Source organism: Dendropsophus ebraccatus, chromosome 9, assembly GCF_027789765.1.
Source record: "Dendropsophus ebraccatus isolate aDenEbr1 chromosome 9, aDenEbr1.pat, whole genome shotgun sequence".
NCBI lineage: Eukaryota > Metazoa > Chordata > Amphibia > Anura > Hylidae > Dendropsophus > Dendropsophus ebraccatus.
In genome coordinates this window covers 31,491,104-31,509,313 of record NC_091462.1, presented here as the reverse complement: position 1 = coordinate 31,509,313, position 18,210 = coordinate 31,491,104, and the positions used below count along the sequence as shown (strand labels likewise).

Here is an 18,210-nt window from a genome sequence, read left to right as displayed (position 1 = left end):
TTCTATCATGTGGTGCAAAATGGATCCTAAAATTGTTATATTCAAATGAATCATGTGATTATGGCCCCTTTCTCACATCATGTCACACATGCAGTTCAATGGGTTACGGATTCCATTTTGTGGCCATGACGTGTGACACAAAAAACACGATTAAGCCATTGTGCATCCGTGTCACCTTTTTTAACAGTGGGTCCCTGCAAATGCGGACAGTCTGTAAATTTTTCCTAGAGTGAACCACAAGTGTCTCTCTTTTGCTGTCCAGAAAGTTGGGAGGTACGATCATATAATATCAGCTGCCTTACGGGGTTGTCCCCATATGCCAGAAGCTTCATTTGCAAAGAACATGACCCATCCTGTCTTGTATTACACGGACATTGTAATAATGTGAATAGTCATTGTATAATGCTTATATATACCTATGATTTACTGATAGTGGTGGTGGTGGGGTCGCTGCTGAAACATTTATACTGCCAGGATTACTTACAGATGACTATGAGTTATGTCCACAGGATGCCTCTCCCTATTCTAACGTGGGTTCTCGCTGAAACGGATCCACAGAAAACATAACAAAAGAGATCTTTTACAAGCAAAAATATTCATACACATGCACAACACATTTATCATCAGAAAGCATAGCGCAGAATACAATGTAGTAATACTACATAATACATTGTGTGCATTTGATCATGGCTCTCTGGAGTCAAACCAGAAAAAATTCTACATACTCAACCCTATAGAAATATCCAATTTTGGAAAAGTTCCCATTATTTATGGTTAGAAAGTGAAAACCATTATTTCTCCAGTAAGACAATTGCGCTGCTTCATCTTCGGTTGCCATTTCAGGGGTCATCTAATAAAGACAACCCTTGTTGTAAAAGAAGCCAGCCAGGCTTTACTAATCCCAGGGGATAAACCATGATCCACAGGGAAAGACATGTTTCTCAGCAGTAGAAACGTTGAAAAGAATAGCCAACAATGTAATGCATAGATGTGTTAAATCCATCATTGTTACCGAATGGGGGAGGCCACCTCTTAGATGTCTTCTTGTACTACAAGGAGATATAAGCTGGTTTCATATGGAGGTTATATGGATGCACTTTAGCCATTTTACAGAATTTAAAGTATTGTTATAAAATAATCTTTAAATATTTCAAAGGAACAAACTAAAAAGTTTTTATTGGTCGAGGTGTTCAGACTGTCATCTATCAGTTCAATGTATCAGAAGAAGTAAGCGCTCGCGTCACCAGAGACAACTAGTCTATAGGGCAGTCTCGATGACAACAACACACATCTTTCCCTGCCCATTTCCTTGGACACTCAGAAAATAAAACCTTATGATATGTAAAAAGTTTATTTTGGTGACAGGTATGCTTTAAATTACGATAGAGTATTTTGTTATCTAAGTTGAGAACTGCTGTAGTCATACTAAATAGAGTAGACTTCTTCCCTCCCATTCAACACAACTATTTCTGTGCACTTTAGTACACTTATATTTAAAACACATACACAGTATAAAGAGTAAGCAAAGCAGGTGGTCGTAATGTAAAATTGTGTTTAAAGTAAAATTCTGGGCAAATGTAAAAAAAAACATGGAGGGCAGGGAGTGAGGAGAACATAACAATCAAGGGATACTTACCCAGCCCCGTGCCTGCTCACAGTCCCGCGGCGGTCTCCCGGATTCCCTGGTCCTGTGACATCACAACTTGGCTCAGAAATGCCCACTCAGCTGACATCTCTACATTCACTGACTGGCGGAGCCGATAGTTCCTGTCGGGTCATGGCGACACATGAACTGGGAGAAACAGGAGACAGAAGGGTGACAGTTAACAGTGGTGCTGTGGGGGCATAGGGACAGGTAAGTACCCCTTGATTGTCATGTTCCCATAACCCCCTGCTCTCCATGATTTTTTTCATTTGCCCAGGGTACCCCTTAAGCTACCAAATGTAGCAAAATCTTTTGTCTATAAGGCTATGTTAACACGTAGCAAAAGTGGCGCAGAATTCCACTGTGGAATGCCGCCTGCCTCCCTGTCATAATGACAGTCTATGGGAGGCTCGTGTGGCTCCTCTCTCCGCGATGAAAACTAAAACATGTTCATCCTTCAGTGCTGAGAGAGGAGGCGCGCGAGCCTCCCATAGACTGACATTATGACAGGGAGGTTGGCATTCTCTGCCACGGAATTCCGCCAATTTTGCTACGTGTGAACGTAGCCTTATTCTGTGCATAGCACACTGTAATTGTATTTAGTTGTGCATTAGTAATGTACATAGGTCTACTTGGCATTTCTGATACTTGGTAGAAGGGATGTGTGCCCTAAGTCTTATCTCCAGCTATCGCTACATTCAGATGTCTCTGCTTTCTTCCCCTTCAGCAGGACGCAGACATTCCTGCAGTCTACCAATACTCCTTCTTAGATCTCCAGCCTCATATCTAAACCAAACTCCAAATGGCCAGTTGCTGTATAATATGATGTCATTCTGGTGCTGTGTACCGGTGATCTCCAGGATGGCTAACCCAAATAAACAGACTACTAGAGGTCAACTTCTTAAATAGAATTTTTATCTTAAAATCATATTTTGCTTCAAAAACATCATATTCCTGTCCTATTAATACCCCTTCTCATGACCTTCCCAGTTTCCTTGTTTACACAATCTCTCGATAAGGTCCTCTGAGGACAGGCAACCAATTCAGTGGTGTAACAGCTGCAACAGCTTTAATCTATCTCCTAGCCAAGATTAAGGCCCTGATACCTGAACTGTAAGTTATTGTCACTTATAGTAAAAATAAAAAATAGTAATATGAAATCACAAGGAATGAGTAAAGGGCTGGGCAATCACAGAGAAGCTGCACAGTCCTCCAGTTTATATCCCTGTGCATCCAGATTGAAGGCGTAGGTTGTAGACATCTGAGCTGAACGCTTCTTTCCCTACTTCTTTTTAGTGATCGTGGGGGTCTCAACACCCAGACACCCACCATTAAAAATTTATAAAGTGTTGCTATGGCTTCTCTCACAGAGCTCCATATTGCCTGTGTCTTTTTATACAACCATTACTGCTTTTACTTTAAAACATTGTTTAACATGTCAATAGTTTTTATCAGTTTGGGTGTTCAAATCCTGACCAATCACTACATATAAGTGACACTCCACACCCGAATCGCTACTCTACCCATCTAATTGCAGAAGTCGGGCTCCATAATCTTACCATAGAAAAAGACTCCTGTGACAAGACAGGACAAACTGTAAGTTTGCACAGACTACTACAGATCAAAACTAGCTCAATGGTTCTCCAGGATTGCATTAAATTGTCCCTAAGGGTCCTATTACACGGGCCAAAAATAGCTCAGTCAATATTGTAAACAACGGCTGATCTGCTAGATTGGCGCTTAGTTACTGGGACTATTACACAGCCTGATAATTGTTTAGCAAGGGCTGCATGGACATCGTTGGCAATGTCCATGCAGCCCTTGCCCGAACAGTTAATACTTCTACTGCACTTTGTATGCATCCCGGCACCGTCCCGACCATTTATTGGCTGAGCGACCTGTCAGCTCAGACAGGCCGCTCTGAAGCTGCAGCTTGCGGTGCCGGATGCATACAGAGCGCAGGAGAAGACCAGGAGCGTGGACAGGTAAAGTATTAACTTTTTGGGCAATCATCAGTCATAGCGTGGTCGGTGGCCAATGATTTAAGGTCTGAGCCTAAAGAAGTTCTCTATTACACAGAACGATAATCAGCCAATTGGGCGGATTCAGACTCTTATCGCTCTGTGTTATAGGGTTTTTAGTGTAGGGTTTTTAGTGTCAAAGTTTTTATTGAAGCAGATTCAATGCATACAATAAACAGCATCAAGGCAAGATCGCCCCACGCAGGGGGTATAAAGTATATTGGATACATCCTCCAGGTTTGGAAAAAGAAAATATAAGACCAAGGAAAAGGAAACATAAAAAAAACAACAAACGGATATACAGTATTAGCATACAAGGTCATTCAAGTTCCTGCAGGATTTAAACAAGAAAGGTAATAGAGTCCCCCAGGGGGTGGGGGGGTGGAGGGTTCAGCTCATGTATAGGTACGGAAGATTCTATTTCTGGGAATCTAGATGGAGCATTGATAGTAGGAATGGGGTGGTTGCGTAGTCATGTGTAGCCATGGTTGCCAGACTGCGGTGTATCGTTCAAGTGTGTCAGTACGGGTGGCTTCAATTTTTTCATAGAGCATGATTACATTCACCCTGTCAACAACTGCTTGGACTGATACTTTGCAATTTGTAAAGGAAATATCTGGAGAGCAGGAAAGGTCTCTTACCTTTTCTGTTCTCTGGCAGGCCACTTTCTCCGTATGCCCATTCATGCTGATAACTTCTGCACAGGGAAAAGGGGGGGGGGGTCGAATGTATATTGCTGGTGCTGCGGGCATTGCCGTGTCCAATAGATGCCCGATGCCACTGCAACATTGAAAACATCAGGCAGGTATTGGTCGCTGCCCTAACATGCAAGCACCCCCTTTAGTCTGCGGAACTATCAGCACGGACAGGGGGGGGGGAGTAGTAGAACAAGAAAGCAGGATAATTCCCTTCACTAGATAGTTAACTTCACTATAGCACAAAACAACTCCTAGTGGTAAAACCTCTTATGAGCCGCTGTTGGCAAGGGAACCTGCAATAAGTTATATGATTGCCCCAAAGCCCCTATATATTATTTATTCCCTCCTTTTTGGCATCTTTGTGAACACATCATTCTGCAGCAAGTAATTGGTTTATGCAGCAAGGCAATGATCCAAAGGAAAAAGCTAGAAATAAAAAGTCTTCATTTGAGTGGCTGAGGAGTCCTGGCATCAAACTTATCGAGATATTACGGCAGGACTCGAAACAAGTAATAAATTCTCAAAAGTTTACCTATGTGTCTGAATAAGTGCAAGTATGCTAGGCATGAATTCAAATTATACATCAACTATCAAATTTTAAGAAGTACCCAAATAGTGTTTTGCGTATGATGGGGCGAGAATTTTTAAAAAAGTGGTTGTGCTATTTGGAAAATCCCTTCTCCAATGTAGAACTAGCTATTATTCGGCTGAGTTCTGCAAGCTCCTCCCCTCTCTAGAATATCCCTTGTTTAAAAGTGTGGGAATACAGATCCAATAAAGAATGACTTTTGGATATGGGATGGACCCTCCCAAAGTCATGTCCCTCCTGCTTAGGGCTCCGGAGGAGTCTTAACAGTAGAATAAGACACTGCAAAAACATTGTAGAAGTACAAATTATCATGTAAAACAAGGCACAATAAATTACCACTGAACCAACATGCCCAACAGAGTTCCCAGTGGGACACTGTATTAAAGATGGACCCTGCCGTTGATCTTGTCTGCATTCAGTAGCTGCAATCTGAGACAATGTTGGTAAATATAGGTGTGAAGATTAAATCCAAGGACCATGTGGTTGTCCCTGTCCCTCTCATGGTTGTGACAGCCTTATGTAGTCCACATCCCAGATTGTAGTCAGGAACAAAAATGCCATAGACAAACTAGTTTATAGGTAGAGCCCTACTGAAGGACCACCAAAGATCAATTTGGATCTTAATTTTCCATTTTATTTGTCGGAGACATAGTACAACGTGTTTCAGTGCCCAGCCTGACGCCTTCTTCAGCCCCCTTCCTGTTCTGCAAAATAGTTACATATTAAACACAAAAGTCAAACAATTTACCCTAATCACACCCCACAATGCCCCTACATGTTGAGTTGTTAGAAATCTAACCATGCAAAAGATCTCAGTACTCCCTGAGCCATCTGTGCACTACTGCTATAAATTATCTTCAAGTGTACAACCTAAATTACATTATTATATAAAATTTAGAAAGCATACATTTTTTTGTTTCCCTATGTTGTAACATATTTTAATATATGTGGTACAGAAAAGTTGTCCTATAATTATTTACTCCAATCGTACGTCTTGTATAGCGGAGAATGTCATATGGCAAAGTTCGATACCTGCAATGTAGATCTGTTCTTAAAGAAAGACGGTAATTCGCTGCCAACGGGAACTCTTGTTTAAAGTGCTTGACAAAACAAATTTGCTGAACATTTTGTTCTAGTTAAAGTTCAGAAGAGAATAGCCGCTGAATTGTAATGTTTGATTCATATCGCTGACATACAAAAAGTTGACATACTGCAAAATTTGGGATTTATGAAACGTGCAATGAATATAAATGCAACGCGCGGTTTACTCAACCCACTCACCCCAATTATGAGATCCCACGGGTGGTCTACCAGGCGCCATACACGCTGAGTTGTTAGTAGATGCCCTCTCTGCAGACTCTGTCGAAAATTATCTGATTTCAATGAGCAGTTAAGTGAGCAAATACAATTATCTCGCACTTCTTTGTACCTTTTTGGCATACAATATCCTTTTAACAGTCAATAGACTAAAGTAATGTTAGTATGTAGCTATGAAGCTAAAAAAATGTTTCCCCTATTTTCCCTAGAAACAGTGCCTCTCTTATCTGTTGGTTATGTCCAGTATTGCAATTTTGTCCTAGTCACTTGGATGCAAATCCATAATAGCTCCTGGGTTAGGGCCGGATTATACAGGATTACTATTAGCCGCATAGGCCGATATCACCCAGTGTAGTAGGGCTAGCAATGAGCTGGTGAACAAGCAGATGATTGCTTGTGGGTTTATTTGTGCCTTCTGAGACTAGTCTTCATAGTGGTGTTGTTTGTGGAAGAAAGAAGCCAAGTTTCTCTTATCCTTGATAGGATAACTTCGTTAACTTTAAATAGTAAACCATAATGGGCTGAGAAATGGTCCACTATGGTATCTGGGGAGCCATTTGCTGTCAGCTCACATCTTGAATCTAGGAAGGAAAATGTTGCTTCATGCTCTCTTTCCATGCTTCTAAAGGAGAATAGCTCCATAGATATTGCACCCAAGGGGGTATGGTCCAGAAGCACACAGAGGCCATATGAGCTCAAAGAGCTTCACTCTGAGGAGGATGCCTTTAAGGGATACTCCGGTGCTGATAAAAAAAACAATCAATCAATCATAAACATAGTTTTCCCACTTACCATCCCTCCGGAGTCTGTCCTGTTTGAATTTCCTGCTGTTTGCAGGTCCCTGAAGCTCCAGTTCGTGGCTTCATTTTTTCTTCGCTTCTTGGTTTGGGCTTTCCCATAATGCACTAAGTCACCTGTAATGTCTAACTGACTCTGTAAAACTGTTAGATGGCTTACAGCTTGCTCAGCCAATCAGAGCTGAGCAATCTGTGTCATCTGACAAAGGGAGGCTGGCTTAACAGGCTTAGACCCACCTCCCTCTTGATGATGTAATTGTCACAAAATGGCTGCCACAGAGCAGCCTGGGGTCAACAGTCATTAGGTAAGAATGAATTTACTTCACTTCCTGGTGGGGGATTCAGGGGGGAAAAGATAGGAAGGGGGGCAAATAGGTGATTGAAGCTTATTACAAAATTATATTACTTTGCAATGTGTTTCAATTACTAGGAAAAAGCTTTTCGCTGGAGTACCCCTTTAAATTATGGTTCCATGATGCTGCTACTGAATGTAGATGAAACCATAAACTTAAAGGGGTACTCCAGGGGCATGCTTTCAAATTAACTGGTGCCAGAAAGTTATATGGATTTGCAATTTACTTCTATATAAAAATCTTACGTTTTGCACTACTTATCAGCTGCTGTATGTCCTGCAGGAAGTGGTGTTCTCTTTCCAGTGCTCTCTGCAGCCACCTCTGTTTGTGACAGGAACTGTCCAGAGCAGGAGAGTTTTCTATGAGGATTTGTTACTGCTCTGGACAGTTCCTGTCATAGACATAGGTGGCAGTAGAGAGCACTGTGTTGTATCAGACTGGAAAGAATACACCACTTCCTGCAGGACATACAGCAGTTGATAAGTACTGGAAGCCTTGATTTAAATAGAAGTACATTACAAATCTATATAACTTTCTAACATCAGTCGATTTGAATTTTTTTTTTTCCACCGGAGTACCTCTTTAACTAAACAACACTCTAGCCCTTCCACCCCCAGCTTCTACCTCCTAGAACAAAAAGTGAAAATCCAATTTGGACAACATTAGTATACAGTGTATGGGCACCTTTAAAGTGACTCTGTAGCCACAATCTGTCCCCCCCAAACTGTTTGTACCTTTGGATAGCTGCTTTCAATCCAAGATCTGGCCTGGGGTCCATTCGGCAGGTGATGCAGTTATTGTCCTAAAAAACAACTTGCAGCCCTGTGCCAAACTGGAGTTGCCTAGAGTGACTATGCTTTAGGCTGGCACCACCTCTCTGTCCCTCCTCTCCACCCTCTTCATCATTAGGAATGCTCCAGGCAGGTATTCTCCTATCCATTAGCTGAACACTGTGAGAACAGTGAGAACACGGCACATGGGCTGGATCGTCAAGGCACCTGTGCAGTGTTCACTGCAGAGGAATAGGAAAAATCCTGCCAGTGGCATTCCTAATGATGAAGAGGGCGGGGAGGAGGGACGGAGGGGTGGTGCAAAGTTAGGGCACAGATACCCTAGGCCACGGCAGTTTGACACAGGGCTGCAAGTTTAAAAGTTGTTTTTTAGGACAATAACTGCATCACCTGCGAACGGACCCCGGGACAGATCTTGGATTAAAAGCAGCTATCTGATGGCACAAGCGATTCGTGGTTGGCAGATTGTGGGTACAGAGTCACTTTAACTATAACAGTGGGCACATTAGAAAAACAGAACATATCCAGTGCATTACAGAAACTTTATGTGAGGAACCACTGTAACTCTTCAAGGCCTCCAGATTTCCTAGGTTTCCTAGGTTACTTAGAAAGGCTCGAATTTTCTTTTCTACTCAATGAAATGTTTCCTTCGAAATCTTCAAAATGACCATTCTGAAAGGTCGTCGAGGGCCAATTTGCTGAAATATTTTGACAAATTTTATTTTATTATTGTCTATGCCGATTCTTTACCAAAAAAAAAAATGGACAGACGTCGACCAAAATTGGAGTTTTTAAAGGTCAAGATCAAAAAATTGCCATTTTAGTTAGAGCCATCATCCTATGCTCCCAGCTCCCTCTTCACTGTATATTATAAGGCAACGTATAACAGGCTTAGCTGCCATAATGACTTTGTTGTGGAGTTCATCTCCTGAGACTGTCTCATACAAACAATTAGTTTAGCCAAGTGTCTGGTTGTTTAACTCTTTCAGGTATGGCAGAGACTTTGTGCAAATAATACATTTGTAGGCTTTTATTGCCGTAATTAAGAGTAACATTAAATCTTAATGACATCTATATCTGCTGCGCAGTTACAATCTGCTCTCTGTACAACTGCCCATAGTAATCGCACTATTTCCAGAGGCCAATTTCAAGGTGATCTTACTACAGTCTCATGATGTTCAACATGTTGTCCACCAATAATTTATTTTTGCTAATTAAAATCAGATACTACTACATAGAGTCATGGGGAAAAAATTACTACCTTTTTGAATGCTATGTGGGAGATTTATCAAACATGGTGTAAAGTGAAACTGGCTCAGTTGCCCCTAGCAACCAATCAGATTCCACCTCTCATTTTCCAAAGAGTCTGTGCGGAATGAAAGGTGGAATCTGATTGGTCGCTGAGGGCAACTGAGCCAGTTTCACTTTACACCATGTTTGATAAATCTCCCCCTATGTTTTTTTTTTCTTTTTGGTATCGGGACAAACTTTAAAAAAAAAAAAGGTCCTTAGCTCCTTAAAATGATCCGAGAAGAACGGTTATTGCTGCCTAATAATCCTGGAAGGGTTATAAAGAATTTAATATACATTATCCTACAGTGAGAAAGATTATTTGCAAGATTATTTGAAGTTCCCAAGAACTTCATCAGGGACTGTGCAGGCTCCGACATGGTAGATTTTCATGGCAGTACATACGAACCTGGTGATATGTACCTGTTGAGATTAAGACGCATGTTACGGCACCTGCCTTCATATTCTTTTACCAAATAAATAAATAAATAGTCTTTTTGGTGCACTCGTTTCTCTTCGGTGCACTATCCTGCCTGGCCACCAAATCGTAAAACTCCTGTGGATGTGGATTTACAAGCTGGTGGGTGGGACATATCTGCTAATATGGTAATTAGTCCTTTTCAATCAGTGCACTGTCCTATCTGCTGACTCATACGTCCACATCTACTTATACATATTCATATAGGTATAAATAGTCATGTCTCTCCCATTAAAGAGAGTAGAAGGGGAGGTACAAGTTGGTGGGGGGTGGAACGGTGTACTGAGGGTTCCAGAAAGACCCCAGTGCGCCTCAAGGCCTAATTTGCATAAATATTTCAGAAAAAATAACTCCTAAATGGCACAAAGCTGGTGTTGGCATCGCTATGGTCTAGGAAATGTTTTGGTGGCATTCTTCGGGCTCATCCATGTGGAAGACACTCTTAACCGATTTGCTGATTGTCTTCATTCAGGTGGATGAAATCTTTCAGCAAACAATGTAATATATCACAAGGCTAGAGTCCTGCTCCACACTGATGAGGGGCAACACCCTGAAACAGCTGTATGTGGATGGACACCTAGTCTTGGTTTTTCTCTTGTCATTACATTGACTTATAGGGCCACTTAATATGGTGGATTTGGTGGTTTCCTTACAGGAGCCACCCCTTGGTTGGGTCCTTCCCAGAGGGATATCTGGTAGTCCTGTGAGACTCTTCAATGAGGCTCCACGGGCTCTTCTTTTGCATATTCATGTTTCCCAGGGGGCAATGCAGCTAGGATTTCACTGTATTGAGCGCTTTCACTAGCAGCTGGTAGTGCTATCGTTTGGCTGGTCTCCCTGAGATCAGCGATCTGTTTCACATATCACAAGGCCACAATATTTTAAGAGTATATCCAAGACTTCTACTTGAACCCAATTGAACATTTGTGGGAGCACCTCAATCTTCATGTTCTTTCTATGGATTCTCCCCCATGTAGTCAGTATTACTCCAGATACCTGTGACAACCTACCAGAACCTTATCGAGTCACTCCTGGCCCATCTAGCTTCTGTCTGTGTTATATTATACATAGTGGTTACTCTAGATATTAGCTGCTGGTCACACTAATGTGACTACACTGTGTATTTCCCTTGGAAAATTGAAGAAAGTGGCATTTTCTATAGGACAGATATGTATGCCATTATTCCAGTGGGATTTTTTGATGTTTGGCGTCAGACATATCAGTCTTTGAAAAGGCTAAAGATTCTGTCTCGCCATAATTTGAAAGCAGCTGCTCAGTTTATCACAGTGATGGCCTGTGTCTGCCCTCAGTACTGTACATCATCTGCTTCTCTGTAGGGCAGCTGACGGCCTACAATCAGGCTAAAGAATAACAAGAGCAGTAAAGTGAGGATTGTCACCTACAAACCTCACCCCACTTAGACGACGTTAACATCTGCATTGCAGGCTTTATATTAGATTGTATTGTTTTTGCATGCTCTGCATACAGCACTATTTTCCCTTGAAAACAGTGGCAAGAACTCTGTTAGAAGCAATGTGAACTAGACTTTAAAGGGGTTATCCAGTGCTACAAAAACATGGCAACTTCCTTCCAGAGACAGCCCCACTCTTGTCTCCAGCTCAGGTGAAGTCTGCAATTAAGCTCTATTCACTTCAATGGAACTAAGTTCCAAAACCTGCACCCAAACTAAAGACAAGAGTGGTGCTGTCTCTGAAAGAAAGTGGCCATGTTTTTGTAGCATTGGATAACCCCTTTAAGAGATTTCATCTACGTGTTTCGGAAAAAATCTCTGTAGACAGTTGAACACCAGAGCTAGTTTTTGATGGATACAGTATAGTAAACCCTCAAATACTACATCTCTCCAGTGATGCTCAACCAAAGTAAGCAGCTCAATAAATGTACACAGTCCAATAGAAATCCAAATGTTGTAGGTTCCACCATAAAAAAACACTGCAGATCCACAGAAAAATCTACAACTGTAGACTTTAAGTTGAGTAAGGGCACATTCTCACATTCTGTAGATCATGGATATCCCGTAGCATGAAGCTGCAGGCCGGCATAGGGAACTCCCGGCTTTATGAATCATTATGATGCTGGGACAGGGGAGTAGCTACAATTCATGGGGCCCCATGAATCCTGTGCATGCACCCCTCCCCCACTGATACATACTCTTGTGGGCCAGCGCGTTACTTTGTTTTCTTTGTTGGCTCTCTGTGGTTCGGGGGGATTGTGTGTGTGGAGGGGGGGACAGGGGTGCTGGTAGCACTGTGTTAGGAGAGTCTTGTGTTGGGGGACCCTGTGTGGATCCATGTTCCGGCGGGCAAAGGTGGGGCTGTGGGCAGCAGGGGTGCTGTGTGGCTCTATGGTCTGGGGGGTGGGGGTGCTGGTGGCTGCTTTGCGGCTCTATGGTCTGGTGGCAGCGCACCTGTTCAGATCTTCCTGCTACTGCAGTGACACACCTGCAGGAGTTCCTTTGCCCAATGGAGTGTGTAAATACTTATGTCTTCCACATCGATTTTGCCAATTTACCCACAATATCTGCCATTTGTGGCCAAATTATAGCTCCTATATTGTCATGTAGTTGTCTTCTTGACAGTGTTCACACACACTCCATTGATAATATTTTTCTTAATTTTTTAGTGCATGTGTTTTTAGTGACTTTTTATATTGCTACATTTACAATACTAAAAAAAAGTTATTAAAAAAAAAAAAACATGGAAAAAGACAACAATGAAGATAGTTTGTAATGCATTTAACCATTTCCCGATAGACTTACACATAGCATCTGGCCACAGTATTTTTTATGCATTTTTTTCTTGGACAAACATTGCTGCCAGATGTTATATGACAGCCTGTAGTAAAATATTAAACACTCTACAAACACTATGCATCTTTTTCTTTGTAATATTTTTCTGGTGTGTAGTTTTCCCCCCAAAATGAAACATGTTCTATGTATGGTATTTTTAGTTACATTTGTTAAACAGACCCAGAAAAAAAGAAAAACTAACGTTACAGTTGTATGGGGAATACAATGTTTAATTCACTGCATTTATCTATTTGGGACTATTTACTGGGTAAAAGTACCTAGTGGGGTACCAGTATGTTGGGGAAATTACCTAATGGGACACTTACTGTATATACTGGAGAAACTACTTTCTAGAGTGTCCTACCTAACTATTGGGGAGACCTACCTACCACTTCCCCATCCACCTAACCTATCCATATTGCTGCACAGGGCACATAGGGGCAATTAATACTGCTTGGGCCACTAGAATTAGGGTAAAGGTAAGAAGGGTTCTGGAAAAGTTCAGAGCTTAAGATGTTTGTCAGGTTCTGCCAAGATGAAATGCAGCTGAGAGAATCCTGGCGGTCTGGGCCAGATGTACTTGCAAAAAGGAAAATGACTGATTCTGGTCAGAGAAAACATTACCTGTGATATAACTGCACTGTAATCACTTATATGGTCTTCAAGGAGTTTATGTAGAGCTGGTATCTACCACCTTATGCGGGAATATTGGTCTTTATTTAGTCTTTTTAAAAAATTTTATTTAGTATTTATTTGATATGGTGATGATATGTGACCGTGGTGAAGCAGCGTGGTGTAGTTGTTATAGCAAATCACACCAAATACAAACTCATCTCTCCTATAACAGTGGTGCATTTTCTTCTACGGTTTGGATAGATGTATTTTCTGGAGAGAGTCCAACTTCATAAGTGTTGTAAACTGAAATCAGGTTAATAGTTCTAAGAAATTGCATTAATATATCAATTAGTAAGTATCTTTACTCCCCTGAGTGCAAAATTACAGCCATTGTGTGAGAAAGACCATACGGGATGCAGAACACTACAGGATGTGTTCATCTCTTCCGTTTCCTTCTAAGTGTAATGGGCAAATATCCCTTCTGCCTGGTTTATTAAGGATTCCGCATAATCCCGCTGATGGGAGTGCAGTCAGGGTGTGTCCAGCTCTTCTGCAGCCTGGAACAGTCATTAAGATGGTGCCGCTCTTCTGTCTCACCCAAGTCAAACAGAATTAACATCTTGGGGTTTGCCCTTTCCTGCTCCTTTCTTATCATGAACTCTTTGTAGCCCACACAGTGAATTGCAACTGCTTGAATTATTATGGAGGAATTAGACTCTACTCGTAGTTTCTATGACTGAACATTCAGCTGAGGTAAAGTGCAAGAAATGCACTAGTCCCTAATACCCATGGATCTCGTGTAGTTATGAGGATCAACTTCTTATTCTTGTTCTTATTCTTGAGCCTACCTGATAATGCAGGTAACACACTTAACACTGGCTTTTAGTTGGTATTTGCATTGGTAGCAATTCTAATGGTGCACCCAACTGCATGTAGATAAAGTCATGCCCACCTCTGGTCACCAATGGCAGCACAATTTTGCCAGATTTACATTAATTTACTGTGCGGGCTACAAACAGTTCATATTAACAAAGATGGTGGGTGCCAGTGTGATATGGAAAGATTTCTATTCCCAGATTACAGTCTGAAGTTTTAATGACTCTTGCAGCATCATCCCTATAAATTAGTTCAGGTCACAGATATGTGCTGGTTATGCTCCTATAATATTGGCCTAAGGTTGTGTTCACAATTATTTACTATGTGTAACAAACATGCAACATTTCCCTTCCAAAGTAATCAACATCCATAGACCATAGTTCCATTGGAGAACAGATGCTTTGACTTAAATGGTTAATATCAGTATAGTATGGGATATAGTGTGAGATGTATGGTGTGAGGTTCACAGCTTTTCACGACATGACTGGGTGACATTGTGTCACTATGGGTATATGGTGGTTGTTATGTATATGAAGCATTTTAAGTGTTCTCATAGTATTGGTTTCTTGAGAAATTAGTCACTTAAATTACTGTCACCCGCCTTTACTATATGTTCGGTTCTCTGCACCATCCGCGAGCTTAGATGCTGAACATTTGATATATACCTATATAAAACTTTTCTGTGTCTTCTTTCTGCTCTGAAATTTCTTCATAAAATAATACTACAGATGCGTCCACACTTAACTTTCCTTTAGTTAAAGTGATCCTGTGACTCCCCCTTACTCTCGCTTCTTTTCATCATTGGACAGTGTCACCTTGGCGGGGCTTCACGGCAGCTGGTCCCCCTCTGCCTAGCTAAGAGATGGTTCCCTACTGACTTGAAGCCCCGACTAGGTGACACTGTTAACGATAAAATGAAGGGAGAGTAAGGGGGGGCAGTATTACTTTAACTAAAGGAAAGATAAGATTACAGTATAATTTCATATGTAAATGGTTTAACCCTTTTCCTATCAAATTTATTATTATTATAACATAGGTTACACATAGGTTACCTACTTATTGTTACTTTATTCCTGCTATTCCCCATCGTTCATATAGCAATGGCAATCCAATCCACAAGATGGCAGAGCATGGAGATAAATGTGATGTACATACACAACGCAATGGAAACTAGTGCAGACAGTGGAGAATGTCAAATGAGGTACATGGATTCAGGTTTCTCATGAAACCAATGCAACGCAATATTGTGACATGCTATCAGGTCCCATATGGTCTTCTAGTGGTTCCCGATTACAGCCTTGTATAATCATACAGCTATGTGCATAAGGCCTAAACAAGAATGTAAAAGATTACATTTTGCACCCCTATGGCATAATGCTATGACTGGTCAGCTGAAGTTAAAGGGATTATCTGCTTTAAAAATTGCCTACCTTTTAGAAGAGCCCCTTGGCAATCAGCAGATAACAGCGTTCTTCTGCTGGGGCCAACACTGATCAGCTATAATTTCTGGGGAAACCTGTGAGTAAGTGTCCAATTTCCCAGCAGCGCCCCCACAGGGAAAATCAAGCATTACACAGTAACCATTGACATCAACAGGTTGTTTATGTCATGTAGGGCATGATAAGTCCTTCGGAACAAGAGAATCTCTTTGTAACTTCTCTCCACACTGCCCAATAAGTGACAACTATAGACACAGGAATAGGGTTCTGATAATTGGTTTTCTAAACTGGACAATCCCTATAATGTTGATATTTCTGCTTTTTCTCAGAATTTTGCTATGCATCAAGCTAGATGGTAAATAAGGGGAGCAGGATGAAAAGATGGCGCAGCCAAGTCTTGTACCACCTGGACCTGATAGCTTCCAATACTTTACCAGGGAATCTCTTAAAGCCATTGAGAAACGTATTGCAGAGAAAAAGAATGCAAAGAATGGAAAGCAAGAAGGTGAAGAATGGATTTCAAAACCAAATAGTGACTTGGAGGCTGGAAAAAAGCTCCCATTTATATATGGGGACATCCCACCTGGAATGGTATCAGAACCCTTGGAGGATCTTGACCCATACTATGCTAACCAGAAGGTGAGTCCAAAATGATGGTGATGGATGGAGATATCTGGTTTGTTGATATAGAAAATTGTTCTTTTTTGGGATATAGCAATAAGAATATATATATGGACCAAGCACAGATTCCTTGTCGGCATAGTAAGGTAATCTTGTGACCTTAAAGTGATATTGTCACTGCCCTTACTCTATTTGCGGTTCTCCACACCATCCACGAGCTTAGATGCTGTACATTCAATATATACTGTACATGTAGAAAACTTATCTGTATCTTCTTTCTTCTCTAAAATCACTTAATTTCATTGGGGGACAGTGTCATCTAGGTGGAGCTTCATGGCAGGTGGGTCCCTTCTTCCACGTGAGAGATGGCCCAAGTGCCGTGAGGCCCCCCCCCTAGGTGACACTGTTCAACGATAAAATGAAACAGAAAGACGACACAAAAAAGTTTTCTACAGGTATATATCAAATGTGCAGTATCTAAGCTTGTGGTTCGTACGAAGTTACATTATTATTTTTTTTTATTTGCTGGTACAATTAGGACCCATCAACATAATTGGTTATGTAGTTGGTTTTATAGAACTGATGATCATATGGTGGGCCAGCTTAGTAGTGCACCATGTTTGTTGACTATATGTTATACCAGAGAGACTTCTTGACCATTCGGGAGTTCCTAAATGTCTCTTTAACCCCTTCCCCCAATATGACGTCCAGGGACGTCATGAAGAGCAGTGCCAGAACGCATCATGATGTCCCTGGACTTCATGGTTTCCCTGCCTCCCCCGCTGTCCCTATCTGAGATCTGGCAGCGGGAGGAGGCTGTGTCACACAGCATCCTCCTTCTGCCACTGCCTGGAGGGGAGCCCTGCTCCCCCCTGGACAGTTAACTTCATAGACGCCACGGTCGTTTCAACCGCCGTCTATGGGGAGATTATCTGCAGCACGTTGATCGGGCAGCGAGAGGAGGCTGCAACACGTTGCCTCCTCCTGTTGTCACTGCTGTAATCCTCCCCCAAGGCCCCCCTTCCTTCTCCCTGTCCTCTCCTGCTCCCCCCGCCCCAATTCAGTTCCCCCCCCACACCGATTCATCTCCCCCCTCTGATCCATCTCCCCCCTCCGTGCTTCCCCCCTCGTGCTCCCCGTGCTTACCTCCGTGCTCACCGTGCTCACCTCCGTGCTCACCGTGCTCACCTCCCGTGCTCACCTCCCGTGCTCACTCGTGCCCATCTCCGTGCCCCCCCCCACTTGCTCACCTCCATGCTCCCCCTGTCCCCCGATCTGGTCCCTCTCCTTGTCCCCCCCCCCCCCCCCCCCCCCCCGGATAAGTCTCCCTCCTTGTGCCGATTTTGAACGATCAGGTCCCTGCACTGATCGTTTGAATGAGTGTCAGTGTATAACACTGACACTCATTCACTAAAAAAATGCATTACAGCACAGCTTATATGCTGTATTGCATTATATATACACCTGCAAAATAAAAATAAAAACACACACATACACACAAATACATAAATAATTAATTAATTAAAACAAATAAATTAAATAAATAAATACATAAATAAATAAATAATTAAAATAAATATACACATTCCCCATACCCCTTTATAAATGATCCCCTATAAATAAGATACACATATTTGGTATCACCGCGTCCATAATGACCCAGTCAATTATCCTGTTTCATTAATTATACTGCCCAATTAACGCCATTAAAAAAATAAATAAAAAACTAACCAAAATGACAATTTTTTGTTAATCCCGCCCCCTAAAAAATATAGAAAAAAGCTATCAGAATGTCACATGTACCTAAAAGGTGTACCACTAAAAACGTCAGCTTATGCTGCAAAAAAAAAGCCCTCACATAACTCCATTGGCGA

The 18,210-nt window shown here is 41.8% G+C and overlaps 1 protein-coding gene across 1 annotated transcript in view; it reads left to right on the top strand.

Annotated features, from left to right (window-relative positions):
- LOC138800823 (sodium channel protein type 2 subunit alpha-like) overlaps positions 1 to 18,210 on the top strand; it is a 153,672-nt gene that overhangs the window by 76,990 nt on the left and 58,472 nt on the right. The window contains exon 4 of the mRNA XM_069982876.1: positions 16,045 to 16,354. Within this exon, the coding sequence (XP_069838977.1) occupies positions 16,097 to 16,354 (258 nt within the window). The 5' untranslated portion in view covers positions 16,045 to 16,096. The remainder of the gene's footprint in view (positions 1 to 16,044; positions 16,355 to 18,210) is intronic.